The 14,809-nt window shown below is 39.9% G+C and overlaps 1 protein-coding gene across 4 annotated transcripts in view; it reads right to left on the bottom strand.

Annotated features, from left to right (window-relative positions):
* The window catches only part of FBN1 (fibrillin 1), a 157,604-nt gene that overhangs the window by 77,326 nt on the left and 65,469 nt on the right, over window positions 1-14,809 (bottom strand). For all 4 annotated transcript variants that reach the window (XM_055716550.1, XM_055716552.1, XM_055716548.1 and 1 more), the window contains exons 10-15: window positions 12,291-12,449; window positions 8,721-8,879; window positions 7,286-7,426; window positions 6,367-6,486; window positions 2,820-2,945; window positions 570-692 (exon numbers count right to left, since the gene is read on the bottom strand). In XM_055716550.1, the coding sequence (XP_055572525.1) occupies window positions 570-692; window positions 2,820-2,945; window positions 6,367-6,486; window positions 7,286-7,426; window positions 8,721-8,879; window positions 12,291-12,449 (828 nt within the window). The remainder of the gene's footprint in view (window positions 1-569; window positions 693-2,819; window positions 2,946-6,366; window positions 6,487-7,285; window positions 7,427-8,720; window positions 8,880-12,290; window positions 12,450-14,809) is intronic.

The following is a 14,809-nucleotide window of genomic DNA, read 5'->3' as shown; positions in this document are numbered from 1 at the left end:
TGATGATGTAACCAGCAACCAGAATGGTGCAGTGTCTCCACAGCCGGTATTGCTGAGCTAGCGTAATAAATGGAAAAGACAATCTTGCTGTACTGCTCATGTCTGCATCTCAGTCACACGGGGTACTGGGCAGATGCTGTATTGACTAGGAACACCCAGGCAGGAATGGGAGCAAAACCCAAAAAAGGCAATGAGCCAGGATGTTTGGGTGGCCAAAGGCAGAACATTTAAAAAGCCAAACACAAAAAGTGAGATATACTGAAGCCAAACTGCAAAAGACATCATAGGCAAAAAGACCTGGAACTTAACTAGGTCAGATCACACAGTCCTTGACCAAAGAATATTCCCCACTGGCTGGTTAAGGCAGTTACTCAACACTGTGGAGAAGATGGAGTACTGTCTTGCAGTATGACAGATCATCCTACCCAATTAAAAAAACCATGTCTGATGAGAACTCTGCCCAGTATTTCTTGTCCCTAAGGATCAGTGTAAGAAAATAAGGTGATTCTTGAAGCTAGCAAAGGGATATGACTCATAGGCTTTGGGAACCTGTAATTTGTTGTGCTCACCTCGGCAATAACGTCCATCAGATGCTAACTGGAATCCTGGTTTACAAATGCATTTAAAACTGCCATCTTCATTGATGCACATCCCGTTGAGGCACATGTTCCTTATGCTGCACTCATCCATATCTGAAAATGTACATAATAGACATAAAGCTCATAATGTTTAAGTAAAAAAGCTCTTACTAGTTATACCCAAAAGATAAACTTTAATTCCTTTCTTAGTCATCAGAGGTATATGTTAATCAGAAACATACAATGGGACATAGCACACCATCCTAGAGGATGTGTCAAAACAATGACTCTTTTTTTTCATAATGTATCATTAATATATAAAGGTAAGCATCTGGAACAGGCAAAAGAGAATGAAAAACAGATGAGAAACCGGACAGCTATAAGAACTGCCAGTTGGTAGAAACTGTAAGAAAGAGAGAAACATATGTAACTAAAGAGGCTTGCAATCTTGCTGTAAATAGAAGCTGTTAGAAGCAGCCTTCCATTTGAAATGGTAAACACAATTTTATGTTATCAAGAACACCTGAAAGGGGAGGAGTGGGCAACTCTGTTTGGAGTAAAGGTTTTTGTGACCTCCATTGGATGAACCCAAGAGTTATGATGTGGGAGAATTCCCAGCACTGTGCCACTGTGCTCAAGCATGCACTCTGTGAGCACCTTCATCAACTTCCATTTAAAATGAAACCTACCCCTTCCCTGGCGTCAGCATGACAGGTCACATAGAAGGGTACTTACTAATCTTGGCTTCATACCAGCATTATTCACCCTCTGATCTAATGACATGAAGGACTCAAATAAGGAAAGGTGGAGGTCCCAGACGCTGCTATTCTGAACCCTGCACAGGTACTCACACGACAAAAAAAAACCCAAACACCAAGACAGTACAGAGAATTCTGTGCTTGATTTGAGCAAGCTTTTATATCCTCTTTGTCTTTATTTTGTCCTGGCACAAAATGAAATCAGTTTTGGATGTTACATCTGAAAAAAATCAGAACTATTTACAAGTTTCATCTAAAGGACTATACATAGGTGCAATGACAAGGTCTTTACTGATTAGTGAGTGTGCGCATGTACTCCTAAGAACAAAACTCAATGCATTACAATGCCAGAGATTAAACTGTTTCATAAGTGGACGCAACAGACATTCTGGCAACATATGCAATGGAATTAAAAATGTTTTACCAGACCACCAATGTCCTGGTTCTTATTACTATTAGCACATGGCATTTGGTGGGAAAGGAAGAAACCAGAATAGAGGTTTTTTTCCAAAATATATTAATTTCCAAATCTATTTAGTCAATATAGTTCCGTAATAAGATATTTAGAAAGCAGCTTATAGTGCTAAACTGTATCTAAAAAAAGAGTCAGGAAAAACAGAGTCTTAAAATGTCTGTCTCTACCAAGGATTAACAGAATCACTACTAGCACATAAAATCACTGGATCATAATGACATTACAATATATTCGGAATCGTGCTATTTTCCTTAATATTGCAGCTGTCTTGGACAGAAATTACACTTCTAGACATGGTGTGTTTTCTTTTTACTTACAGGCTAATTCAGACAAAAATAATTTATGATTTAAAAAAAAAAATAAAAAAAAATTGTGTATCTATCCCAACCAGGAATTTTGGCATAAAGTATTAGAGCTGAATCACTGAGATAATATTCTGCCAAAAATGTTTCTAAGAACAGTGCTTGAAATTCCTTTAACGTATGAATAGATCATTGGGAACCCTCCCAAGGACCTTGGGAAGCATGATAAAGAACATTCTTCTTTTTTCCCCCCTTTACTAAAGGTCTGGGAGGTAGGAACACATCAATTATGTTTACAAATTTTTCTTAAAACAGGTTTTATGGGTCAGACCAGACTGCATCTACATAAAACACATAGCTAGTCACCCAGTAAGATCCCATAAAGCGTGCTGTTAAACACACAGTAAAATCAGGCAGCATGTGACTTGTGCTCCGTTTTAAAATGTACCACTCCCATCAAAGAAACTGCATTTTGTGATAGTGGTATGTGCTATTTCTCCTGCTGGACAGACATCCCGTTGAGGATTGCCAAGCCAAGGTTCCAGAGCTGGCTGCAAAAGACAGTTTACTTGCCCTCCCAGATACAGCAAAAGGTATTTAGAAATTTGATTCCTTGTTCCTTCCCTTCCCCCCCCACCAGAGGTCCTTTTCTTTTTCATTGACGTGAATAATCCCTTGCAACAGAATAACTTCAGAAAAGTCTTACCTTCGCAGTTTTTCCCATCAGCTGCCACTTGAAAGCCAGCATTACACACACAGTGAAAACTGCCATCTGTATTTATGCATCGTCCGTTATTACAGATACGACCATTCTGTAAACATTCGTCAACGTCTGAAAGCCAATCAAAAAGAAAAATAACATTTTGGGCTTTTTCTTTTTTATACTTGAGAGGAATTTTTCCCATTTCCCCTTCCCCTAGGTCTTTAACCCTACATGGAAACTATATTCACCTGAAAAATGATTTATTTTTATTTTCATAACCGAATGTTATGGGGGTGGAAAATGTTCATCAGCTTGAAATTTCAAGTTGCTGTGAAAGAATTTCAGTGAACATTACCCTGCAGCTTGGTCAAACAAGAATCATACTCTTTCAGTTGTTTTTTTGCATTTTTGTTCAGCATGAAAATATTTTTACTGACGTTTAACTTAACAATAGTAACTACTGAAGGAAAGACGGAGGCTTTGTAAGATAACAGGAAAGTTCGAGACCTTCCCACCTTGGAAGATATTTCTCCTGCTTATTTTATATTTGAAACATCAGCTCCTCATTTCCCTCTCTCTGCAGGAGGTACTTGGCAAGTGCTTTGGAGGACCTGAATAGTGATATCACACGAGGCTGGCAGCTCTCCCTCTCCTCCAAACGAGGGGAGAGGAGATGCTGAGACAGACTGTCTAGACATTTTTCAGATTGCTCAGTGTTCTCCATCAAGGCCTGGACCATCTCCCAGAGATTCCTGCACACAGGGGACTCTGCTCACAGCGATCTCAACCAGCCCATGCAGACCTATCTATTGTGCAACCAGACTGTCTCCCCAAATATCCTGGGGGTGCCCATCCCCACAGCAGTGCATTACCCTGCTTCAGGAAGATGCAGAGCACAGGGTGTTCTCCCAAATGTCCCTGCTCTCTGGACACCTATCTGAGGTGGAAGGGATGTCTCTCAAAACTGTGAACCAGTAGTTGCCTTCTCAACAGTGTGGTAGTTTTTGGAAGCTGCTAAGAAATCCCTGAATATAAGTGTTTTGCAAGCAAGCAACCAGGCCAGCAAAGGCAAGCGCCACTCAAGCGACAGCTCACCGCAGTGGTAGCTTACAGCCCCCTCGACTTCCAGTAAAAGCATACAGGCTCGATAAACCTCCCCTCAGGTGACAAACAAGCATTACTGGATCAACAATGCATAGAAGTGAGTTTTCTCTCTGCTCAGTCCCTTTTGCCCCACTTTTGTGGCAATCCATTTTACCTGAGCTTGGCTTCAGCTACTCCACCAGCTTCCTTCCTTAGGACAGGCAGAAATGCCACAGCATCTCAAGATTTTTCTGGTCTTCTAGCTTTCAAGAGTTCATCAGGATTTGTACTTTTATGTACCTCATGCCATCTAAATCATGGCAGAATCTTGTTGTTCTTTACATACACACAGCTGATCAGAGACCCACCACTAGTTTATGTTACATTTTGAATTTTCAAATTATGAAATAACATTGTGGATTATTTTCTTTTCCCGCTCAGAGAAACTTGTAAAAATCAAAGCTCCCCTCTCACTGACATACCCACAATTGTGGCCATCTTCATGTAAGGTCTGACCTCCCCCTCTCAGAAATGTCAGGTAGATTACAGTAAGCACTTAGCTGTTAAAGCTTTGACTCCCATACATTCATAGCTAATCACCATAAAATTTCAACTTCTTTTCTGCAGTCCACTTTACATCCCCTCTTCTGCAACTCAAAAGCATTTCTTGTTTTGATCACTAAACATAATGTGACAAGCTGATTCATCAATGTCTCCCATTAACATACACATTCAGCCAAACTCTTACTAGATTATAAGGGATCCTAATAACAGTTGAATCAGTAGCTTGCGATACAGTCTGCAATGTTTAATCGGTCACCTATCAGACTCATCATGCAGAAAAAAAGCATTCCTCTGGAACCTCTGAGCAAGGAATAGATAAACATCTGTTCACGATGGAGACTTCATTTTTCAAGAACAGACGTAAGGAATACATTTGCAAAAGCGTATCAGCACAGACACATATGTGTATGCAAAGAATAAAACCTCAACATACAAAGTAGTCATGCGAATTAATTTTACAACAAATGCTGATTTTGGCAGGCACCAATGCTCTATGTATGTTTTGCCAAATGCACCCCACCAGCCTTTTTCTTTTCCCTAATCTGGTCCTAAAAATTCCTTCAGAAAACAAAGATTCTGCACATCATAGCATTTTCTGAACTGCCTGTCAAGCAAGCGCAGTTCCCATAGACTGCAAAGGAACTGCTAAGTGACCACACTTTAATGCCATTAAGCTACTGGGCTTCTGACAACCATGTGTTTGTGTAATGAATCAGTCAAATTAAAAGCGTGTGACAAAAATGACTCATGAGTAAATTCATCACTGCTGAGACTCCACTTCAGCACTCCTTCACCACTAGTCAGCTGAACTATGAAGATGCTTCCACAACATGGCTGTTTGGCAGCAATTAGGTCAAATACTCCCAGCAATGTGCAGCAGCGGTGCTGGCTCTGCGTGTCCTCCTGGAGTGGAGTAAGCTTCTCTACTGCTAGTATCTTTCTGATTCACAGAGAAAAGAAAAAAACTGCACACTATACAGATAGCTCTCGCCTGGCTTTTTAGAAATTCTCTGCTTCAGAATGAGTGCATGCTCAAGGAACCCTCCTCTTAGTGCAGAAAGCAAAATATGAAGACAAGCTGAGGCTCTGAGCATTCAAACATCCTGTTTCATTTAGATGCTTCATTTCTTACAGAATATCAAAGTAGCCATTCATTCTCCTGCCAGAAGTCTCCCATTATGACTTAACTATAAAGGACTGTATCCACCTTTACGGTAAAATTCCCACCGCAGGACAGTTTGGGAGCCACAGAACCCTGACAGAGCACTGACTACTGAAGAACTATGCGTTCCCCACTCCCATAGGAAGACAGGATGAAGACCATCACGACTACTGTTGAGCCTGGTCTTCAAAACACCAATAATGTGGATTCTACAGCTTTCCCACCTAGACCTTCCCAGTGCTTCACTACTTTTTCACACCCTATTTAAGTTTTCATTGCTGTAATTTATGCTTAGTTCTTTCTCTGACAGTGGGCAGGGACAACACACAGGCATTGTACTCTTGTATTTACCCACTGGAAGACTCATCTTCCCCACCCCCTTAGCCTTTAACGGTCTTTCATAGGTAAAGAGGGAATGTTTAACTGTCCTTGAGATCCTCAAGAAGCAGAAGAAAAAAATGTCTCAATAGTTTAAAAAACAAAACCAAAAAAAAGACGTCTCTTCCACTTCATAGCCACAAATGGTGCCAAGATACTTTCAGCACAAGACAAAATGTCTTTCTTCGTAACCCAGTCTGTGAACAGCCAACTCAGGCGGATTAATCATTTTTACTGCCATATCTGATTTATTTTTTTAAAAACACCTCATATTTAACACATCTGTTAAATTTTGCTTAAAAACTATTTCCCTCACTGGTATGTATACAATAGTATAGATATGGCTGTAAAACCATAATTTACCTCGGCACTCTGTTCTTGTTGGCGTGCTCTGATATCCTATACGACACTGGCATACGTAGGATCCCTGGGTGTTCACACAGTCTCCACTGATGCATGGATTCTTTTCACATTCATCAACATCTGTGGAACACAGACAATATATTTTTATTAAGACACTGGTTGAGTTATTCAGGTCTGTAGGGGTATTTTTTGTAACTGGAGAAATAATGTGCTTCAAGCAGAAAGGAAAGGACATAACCACTGAATTCCCAGTAAAAGGATCCCATGTTCTAAGCTAAGCAGGAGCTGGGAAAAGGGAGTATTCAACAATACAGGTTACTGCATGTGCGAGAGGTAGAGGCCTTACCCCCACACCTCCACACTCCCAGGCCCAGTGAAGACACTGATTTTGACAGCAAAATCTTGCACGTAAAAGACAGCTAAACCTTGCTTCTATCATCAGGCTCTGGCTGACTTCCAAAATTAAAGAGCTCAAAAGCCCAACAAGATACTCCCGATGAGCTGAAAGAGGACTTGTACATCTTACTAAGCCCAAGATCACTACTGCTGCTTTTTTTTTTAATAATATGTCACTTGCATTCTCAGAGAGCTGGTAGCATTTTAAAGAGGTCATTTTCAGTCACTAATAAACACATTATAGCCACAGGTTAGTAAAATAAGAAATCCTTAGTTCGTGTAATTTTGTGGCAAGTTACAAGATTTGTTAAATACTGTCTTAAAGGCAAAACTGCTGTAAAAATAAATTTGCAGTTGAAAGCAATTAATTCTTGGAAGTCTATTTACTAGATTGGGTGGGGTTTTTTTTTGGGGGGGCAGGGTGTGGTATTTAAGAATTCAGAGTTATTACATTGTATGGAAAAGAATTTTTTTTCTTTAAAACAAAATTCCCCTCTGTAATTTACAGCAGAAAACCACATACCAATGCATTCCCCTCTAACATCCAGTTGGAATCCTTTGTTGCACTCGCAGCGGTAGCTCCCAGGAGTGGGAACACAGCGCCCATTAAGGCAAAGGTGTCGGAACAGTTGGCAATAGTCAGTGAAGTTCACCGGCAAGATTACTGAAATAACAAAGTTGGAAAAATATTTTAATGGTTCATCATCATAATTTTTGGTAATTGCAACTTGTGTAGCACTTTCCATTAAAAGTCAACATTTACCTTTCATGATAATGTGAATCACAGTAAAATAAGCATTGGGAGAGAAAAAATGCACGTTGACTCTTAGAGACTTGTCTGAAAACACCTAGCAGCCACTGATTTTATTCATTGTGGCAAGTCTGATCCCATTTTCCTCTTTTGCAGGACACAAGAGGACCAAGTCTGCTCATACCTAGTGGTAAAGCGGGTACACGGCACTGCAGGGACGCTACTAAAAGCCTAGAGCAGCAAAGAGCAGGCAGACTGGTTCAGTTATCTCTGTTTTCATAGGTATCAGAGTGAGAGGAGGGCAGGGATAACCCTGGAAGGTATGCCTGTGTGGTCCTTGGCTGGCACATGTGAGCTGGCTCCGTGCACCCAGCCGACCAGAAGCTGTGCAGCTACATCAGTGCGGTGTCAGCCCTGAGTTAACATACTTTGCCTCTTGGGCTAAGCTCAGCTTGCCGCTCAATGAAGGCTAAATTGTTTCAGCTGGTGTCAGTGCAAGCAGAGCCTGCTTGCCTCTGCACAGAGCATGGGAGAAATAAGCTTGTGTTTACTTGCAGGAGAGTATGTGGCTATGCCAAACAATTTCAGGTGGCACATGCCAACTGCAGACTATATGGGCATGTAGTAAATTCCCGACAGAATGAAGAATGTATCAGCATTCTGTTCTTCCTTGCTCTAGAGAAGTCTAACCTATCCATGCTTATCACAGATTCTTTCTTTGTGTTGGGTCAGCCTCAGTGTCCAGCAAACCAGTAGGTTTTTTGGTACATTTCCTACTTGGCCAAGCAAGTGATGAAAACAACCTGAAAGAAGCTGCTTTCTCCCAGCCAAGTTCTTTAATGACAGTAACTATCACAACCTAGTCAAACTGCTATTCACATTCCTCCACGTTGACATGCAGCAAAGCTCACAACAGCCTTAAAATAACAGTAATGTAACGACTACAATTCATGGGCCTCAGTACAGTGAGGATGTAATTTTTGAATCCTGTCTTAACAGAGAAAATACTACCAATGAGGTACATTTGCTGTAAGACATATAGTAACCAGGCTATGATTAGAAGGATATTTATACACAGACTAATAGTCCACATAAAGTAAACAAAAGATACCAACAGCTGAAGGGAGCACACTGCTCCTGAGAAACACGTGTTTCTAAAGAAGCTAAATGTAAATGGTGCAGGGAAAGGTTATTATTTCTCTCTTACCATGAGATGGTGGAGCCCGAGATGGATAGATGGTTTCTGGTGGCTGAGGAGGGTAAACACCAGGAACGAGTGGTGGAGGGAATACATCAGGACGACCCGGAGGAAGGTCAGGTCTTGCTGGCAGCGGAACACCTATTGCGCACAGTTTGCGATACTCATCTGAAACATGAAAACATGAATGATTTTTTGGACTCCTGTAGCCTTTCCATTTAATCCAACTCTCCTCCTTTTCGGTGTTTCAGATTAGCAATAACAAATCTTCAATAACCTGGAAAATTGGAGTCTGTATGTTTTCTTCATAGTAACAAGCTTTGTTCTATGACTCAGGAATTCGTTCTATGAATCAGAATTTTTTCTATGAAACAGGAGAATATCAATACTACTTGTCAGAGGACTGCTAATAAAAAGATGACATAGCTGACATTCCAGATATGAAACTGAGCAGTGAGGCAGGGACCTGCTCTTAATCTACTTAGCCTTCTTTCAAACAGAATTTTTGGTGAACTCAGTGGGAAATTTACCTAAAGGAGGACTTTTGGACTTGATCCCAAGTTAATTGAATACAAAGCTTCCCACAGACCTCGAAAGATACTGAACAGGGGGAATTTCATTTCAACTGGATTTCTTAGAAATTAACCTCCACAAACAAAGAAATATAAATATAAGCAATGAGGCAAAACCAATTAGGACAATCCATACACTAACACTATTTCCCTGTGAAAACTAATTTTGCCAATAAAAGCAGAAACCAAATGAGGTTCAGTTTAAGGAGAGTAGACATAGAGAATTATGCTCAGATCCACACCAAGTTCATCTTTTCCCAGATGACGGGAGAATGATCTGTTCTGCTATAAGCACAGTCTATGCTGAGTGTCATGCGTTCTCCTATTGTTTATCTCTATTAGTGGCATCTGCCCTACTGCCCCACTTTTCCTGGTGCCCCCAACTCTTTTGTCTTTGGAAAGTGTGTGTTTGGAACTTGTGATCAAAAGAACGCACACAGAGTATCACAATTAAAAACGACATTTCCAGCTGACCTAATTTATGTCCACAATTCATGTGTACACAAATAACTATTTGTGCAGCCAGTATCTTTGAACTTCAAAATTTTAAAGTTTATGGCACAGCAGGGGAGAGGAATTATATAATGAAAACAAAATGCTACAGAGATGCATGAATTCCTGAAACAATATAAAAAATGAGAACTGAAAAATAAATTCAGTATTGGGAGAACTAAGCTGGATATTTCAGCCTTCAACACTTTCATCTCACTTTTATTTCCACCTGTAAAATGCATTAGAAGCTCTTGCCTAATCACAGAGGATTTGTTAAATAAACATGGTAGCCTAACGTTCTGCGTTTCCCGATTGTGATCTTTGCATTTATTTTAATGCTCTTAGGTGATCAGTTTGTTTCATGTGTCACTGCATTTCCCTCTATTGATCCTTAAGAGTGATTTTAATCTTTAAATCATTCCCAAGAAGATTTTACTGTATCAGGTATTGTACTTTGTTTATTTGTTCCATTTACTAGCTTTCTATTTTGCCTGTTCATATGTAAACTGAATCTACTCTCAATCAGTGGTCTACCTGTAATAAAACAGAGACATTCAGAATAGTGTCTGTGCATATACACACACAAATTCCAATATGCAAATGTATGCTAATGACGGTGGTTTTAATAGTCAATTCTCTACAACCCACTGATCAATCTTTGTGAAAGAAACAATACTGTATTTCTTTTTTTACTCTAGATTGATCTAGATTTCACTCTAATACCCAATTATCCAAAGTCAATCCACCAGGAGCCTTGGCGCTTCCCTGCAAAGCCATGGCCTTGGGGCTGCCCATTGGTTGAATGGAATTAGCACACACAAAGGGACTGCTGAGGTGAGAACTGAACACACACACATGGCTGGATGCCTAAGATACCACTTTTAAACTATTTATAGTGTCAATGGTAAACCCTGTCATTCCACATAAACAATTATTGCCATGTTATGCAAAGAAATACAGTGCAAGCCTTTTTTATTGCAACTTTAATCTCCATGTATAATTTCTAGCAATAAACAGCCTATTTTATAGTAACATCTGGGTCTGTTGCCCACATTGAAAATGCAACCACTTGGTTACATTATGCAGCTAGTGCTTCACTTTATATTGCAGTAAATTTCCATTTCAGAGTTAGAGAGACTTTGGGCCACTGACAGCTCTAAATTCCTCATCTTGCTTTCTCAGGATACATTAAGGAATAACTGAAGCTGATTAAATAATGACAGCAATACCTTACGTAGAAGTAAGGGCTTTCAAAAAATTTCAAAGCGCTTTTCAAAAGAGTAATTTATCATCTCAATTTATATCCCAAGTCGGGGGGGGGGGGGAATAAAACTAAAAAAAAATGGCATGTAACCATGATCTGGAAGACTTTGCATGGATTTATGAGTCAGGAAGTCTTGGGTTCTAGCTCCTTCACCACCACGTCTCAGTCTGCAGCCTTGGCCAAATTACTTCACTTTTCCACCCAATTTATTCACCAGTTAGATATGAATAATTAGAAAGTATGTAAAGAAAGCAGACACTGTGTTAAGACTGAAAGTTTTCTCCTTGTGTTCCTATTTCATATGAGCATCAACAGATTACACTATTTTGTTAGCATTATTCTAGCCAGTCTTGGACATTTAACATGTTTAAATATTATTAATGAGACACTGACAGAACCAGGAAGAGTCTTCCAAGAGTTCTGATCATAGATCTCTGCTCCAGTATTACGCAGTTTCACTCAAAGGATTAAAAACAAGAATAATAAACACTCCCATACATGACCTCTGACAATTTCTTTGGAGTTACACTGCTGTAGTGTTATGACCCCCATTCCTCCCTAAACTCTGCACCTCCCTTGAGCTGCTCTCATCAGTCCTTAAGTTTCTTGCATTCTTCTTCTCTAAAGCATTTCATTAGGTTTCCAGTCCTAAACCATCTCCAAAACATCTTTCCTCCACTCCCTCACACTTTGTTTCACAATCTGTTCACCATCTTCTCTAAATTCAAATCTCACATTATCTGGGGATCTCAATACACAGGGAGGCGATAAAGTACAGCACATTTTGGTAGCAGACAGAAATCGTGTTCTGTGTCAAACCAGGAAATAAATGGCACCTCAGAAAGTTAGATATAAGAGGAAGGAAACCTCAATTTTCCAATGAGAATGAAAATGCAGGGAGAATAGGGATCTATTAGAAGGCTCTGGAGGCAGCAACTTAAGCTAGAAGAGGATGTTGAAAATGAAACCTGTATCAGATAAGGTTGGAATAACCAGGCTACAACACTAATTAGCAACGGATAAAACCCCTTGTTTATGTCTGCTTGTTCTAGCCTCCTGGGGGTCCTGAGCAACCTGCCATAGGAGGCTCTGCTTTGAGCAGGGGCACCGGACTAAATGATCTCCCAAGGTGTCCTCCAGCCTCAACCATCCCGTGTAGTTCTTTAATGAAAACATTACTGATAAAAGAAAATCACTGCCTAATTCAGTGTTCAACATTGCTCATAATTATGAATACAATTTGATTCATACCAGTGGATCTGATCGGGCACATTTCAGGAGCAGTGGCTGCACCAGAAGACCAGCATCGGCCGCTGTCACAGCAACACTGCATTTTGGACAAAGGCTGGGGGAGCTGATTGCCGCAGCGCCCGTTGGTCAGAGAAGAGAAGCAGTATCCAGGACGCACATCTACCAACAGAAAGAAACGGATATGTAATCATCAGTCCAGTGAGGAATGTGACTTTCACAGAAGGGAAAGCACCTTTTTCTTGGCTGATTACATTATCAATGGCATAGCACTTGCAACATTACAACAATCAGAAAACAAAGGGCAGAAAACCAGGAACATCTAGATAATATTTGGTCTGCTTTGGATTCAGGTGTAACACCTTCTGCAAGAAAGCTGAAGTGAAATACAGAACAGCAATGAATTAATGGAGGCAAAAATAGAACAGAACATGTACTCCACATATAATAAAACATGCTTCTGTGCCCCCAATGAAAAATTGCAGTGTCATCTCTATTAAAGAGAGTACCAAATCAATTCTGTTTAAGCTTTCATTTGAAAGCCACCAATGTACAGCAGTAAACTCGCAACACTGCAGCTTTCAAAGCCTTAATTTATTTTTCATCAGTCATGGCTTCCCCAGCTGAAGTATGTAGTGATCTGACAAGATATAGGCTTGCAGGCAAGAAAGAGCAACATAGCTTTAACTGGTGCCATCACATTGTTTATGGAGATGTGCTGGCTTCCTGTCTGAAAAGGGTAAGCACATGCTGTACACAGAACGCCCTGTACCCAGATTTCGTCCACTCAGCTCTAACAACACTGCACAGAGATCCCTCAGCTTAGAGAAGGGAGAGAAAATATAGATGGGAGAAAAAAAAATAAATAAAAAACCCCACTTATGATACAATCTGAAACTCTGAGCAATTGTTTCACATGTCACATCATGTCAAATGCAATATAAGCTGTGGTGTGATTTGATGCTGTACAATGAACCAGAGTAAGTTTGTTTCTAAAATATACAACCATTTGCTGTCAAAATATAGAGGAAAAAGTTGCAGATATAACCTTACAACAGCAGACACCATTCTCTAAAGAAACAGTATCTCAGTTATCCAGGGCATGGTGGATTCATCTGTCAAGTAACGATGCTTTCCAGAGTTTACTAGCTATTCTAGTGGATATAAAAAAAAGCTTATTATTTTGAGGAAATTGATATAGAGTGATAAGTTAGGAGAGTCTGTGATGGTTCTGCCTTTTAATAGCTGGAACCCTGAACATGGATATTACTGGCAGTACAGCTAAAAGAGTCAGTTGGCCTTTGCTTCCAAACTTCAGTTAGTTCACTCATATTATTATTATATAATGGAAATCTGAAACGGAGGGAAAAAATGTCTATTCAGTTCTATTACTGGTCCTCCATTTTCTCCTGGTACCCAACTAAACTGCCAAATACATACACTCCTTAATCTACAATTTAAAAAAAAACAAGTAAAGCTCTGATGCAAACTGTTCCCTGGAGAGGAAACTGTTCTCCAGTATCCCTGAAGAGCTACTCAGATGCTTGGTGTGGTCGTGGGGTGGATGATAAGTAAGTCAGTCAGTCCTCTAACAGACCCTGTCATCACCCTCTGTAACTAATCCTTCTCAGTTTTGGTCATTACCAAGTTTTGAAACACTTAAAAGCAGTAACGGGCAAAAGTAGAAAAAGGATCTACATAGGACCTGGCCAAGCACACAATGTGCCATAAAAAGGTAAACACACAGCAAACATCTTTGTCTACCTACAGGTGTAAGAGCTTATCCAAAAGCCACACTGCTTTCAGAAAAAGTAAGTTTGTGAGAAAAATGCTAAATCTTTCCATACTCCTAATCAAATTTGACTCTTTTTTTTGTTTTTCTCTTCCATTTTCTGTTCCAAATGGTAAAACAAACAAGTAAGACGAGAACAGCAAGAAACAACTTTTTTACTGTTCAGTTTTCAGTATTTGAGTATTTTTCACTAAAAAATATAGGATTTTGAAAAGGTAAAAAATCACCATTAAAATAATTTCCAAGAAAGATGTGCCTCTAAAAAACAGAGAGAAAAGAAAGAGAGAGGGAGGAAAAAAGGGGGGGTGGAAAAAAAACCCATTGAGAAATCACTGACCAAAGAAACTTATGCCAGCTGCAAGTATGGGCTAGTAGCTTTTTTCATAGCACTCTTCATGTACTTGAGTTGAGATGTCCTGCTCTTGTTACTGCTCTTCAGCTCTAGGAGATATCATCTTTGCTTTGTCTATTCTAATTTTTAAGGCTTGTAATAATGGAACTCCCAGTTCTTCCTTTGGATGTTTGGCTCCAGTGCTGCTCAGTTTGAGTCCCATAAGGGACACATGTCTCAGAAGCACTTCCTCATCTCTTAACAGAATAGACACGTTCAGCTAACACTTTTCACTTAAGACAGGCATGTCGTAATTAAATCAAGATTACATGTTTTGCCCAGCTCAAATACAGATTTGGGCTCTGGTCTTGTTAATATGGCAAGTATGCAGTCTGCATA

Source organism: Falco cherrug, chromosome 7 (genome assembly GCF_023634085.1).
Source record: "Falco cherrug isolate bFalChe1 chromosome 7, bFalChe1.pri, whole genome shotgun sequence".
NCBI classification, from domain to species: domain Eukaryota; kingdom Metazoa; phylum Chordata; class Aves; order Falconiformes; family Falconidae; genus Falco; species Falco cherrug.
Note: the sequence above shows the minus strand (reverse complement) of the source record. Positions and strands in the feature narration are given on the sequence as shown.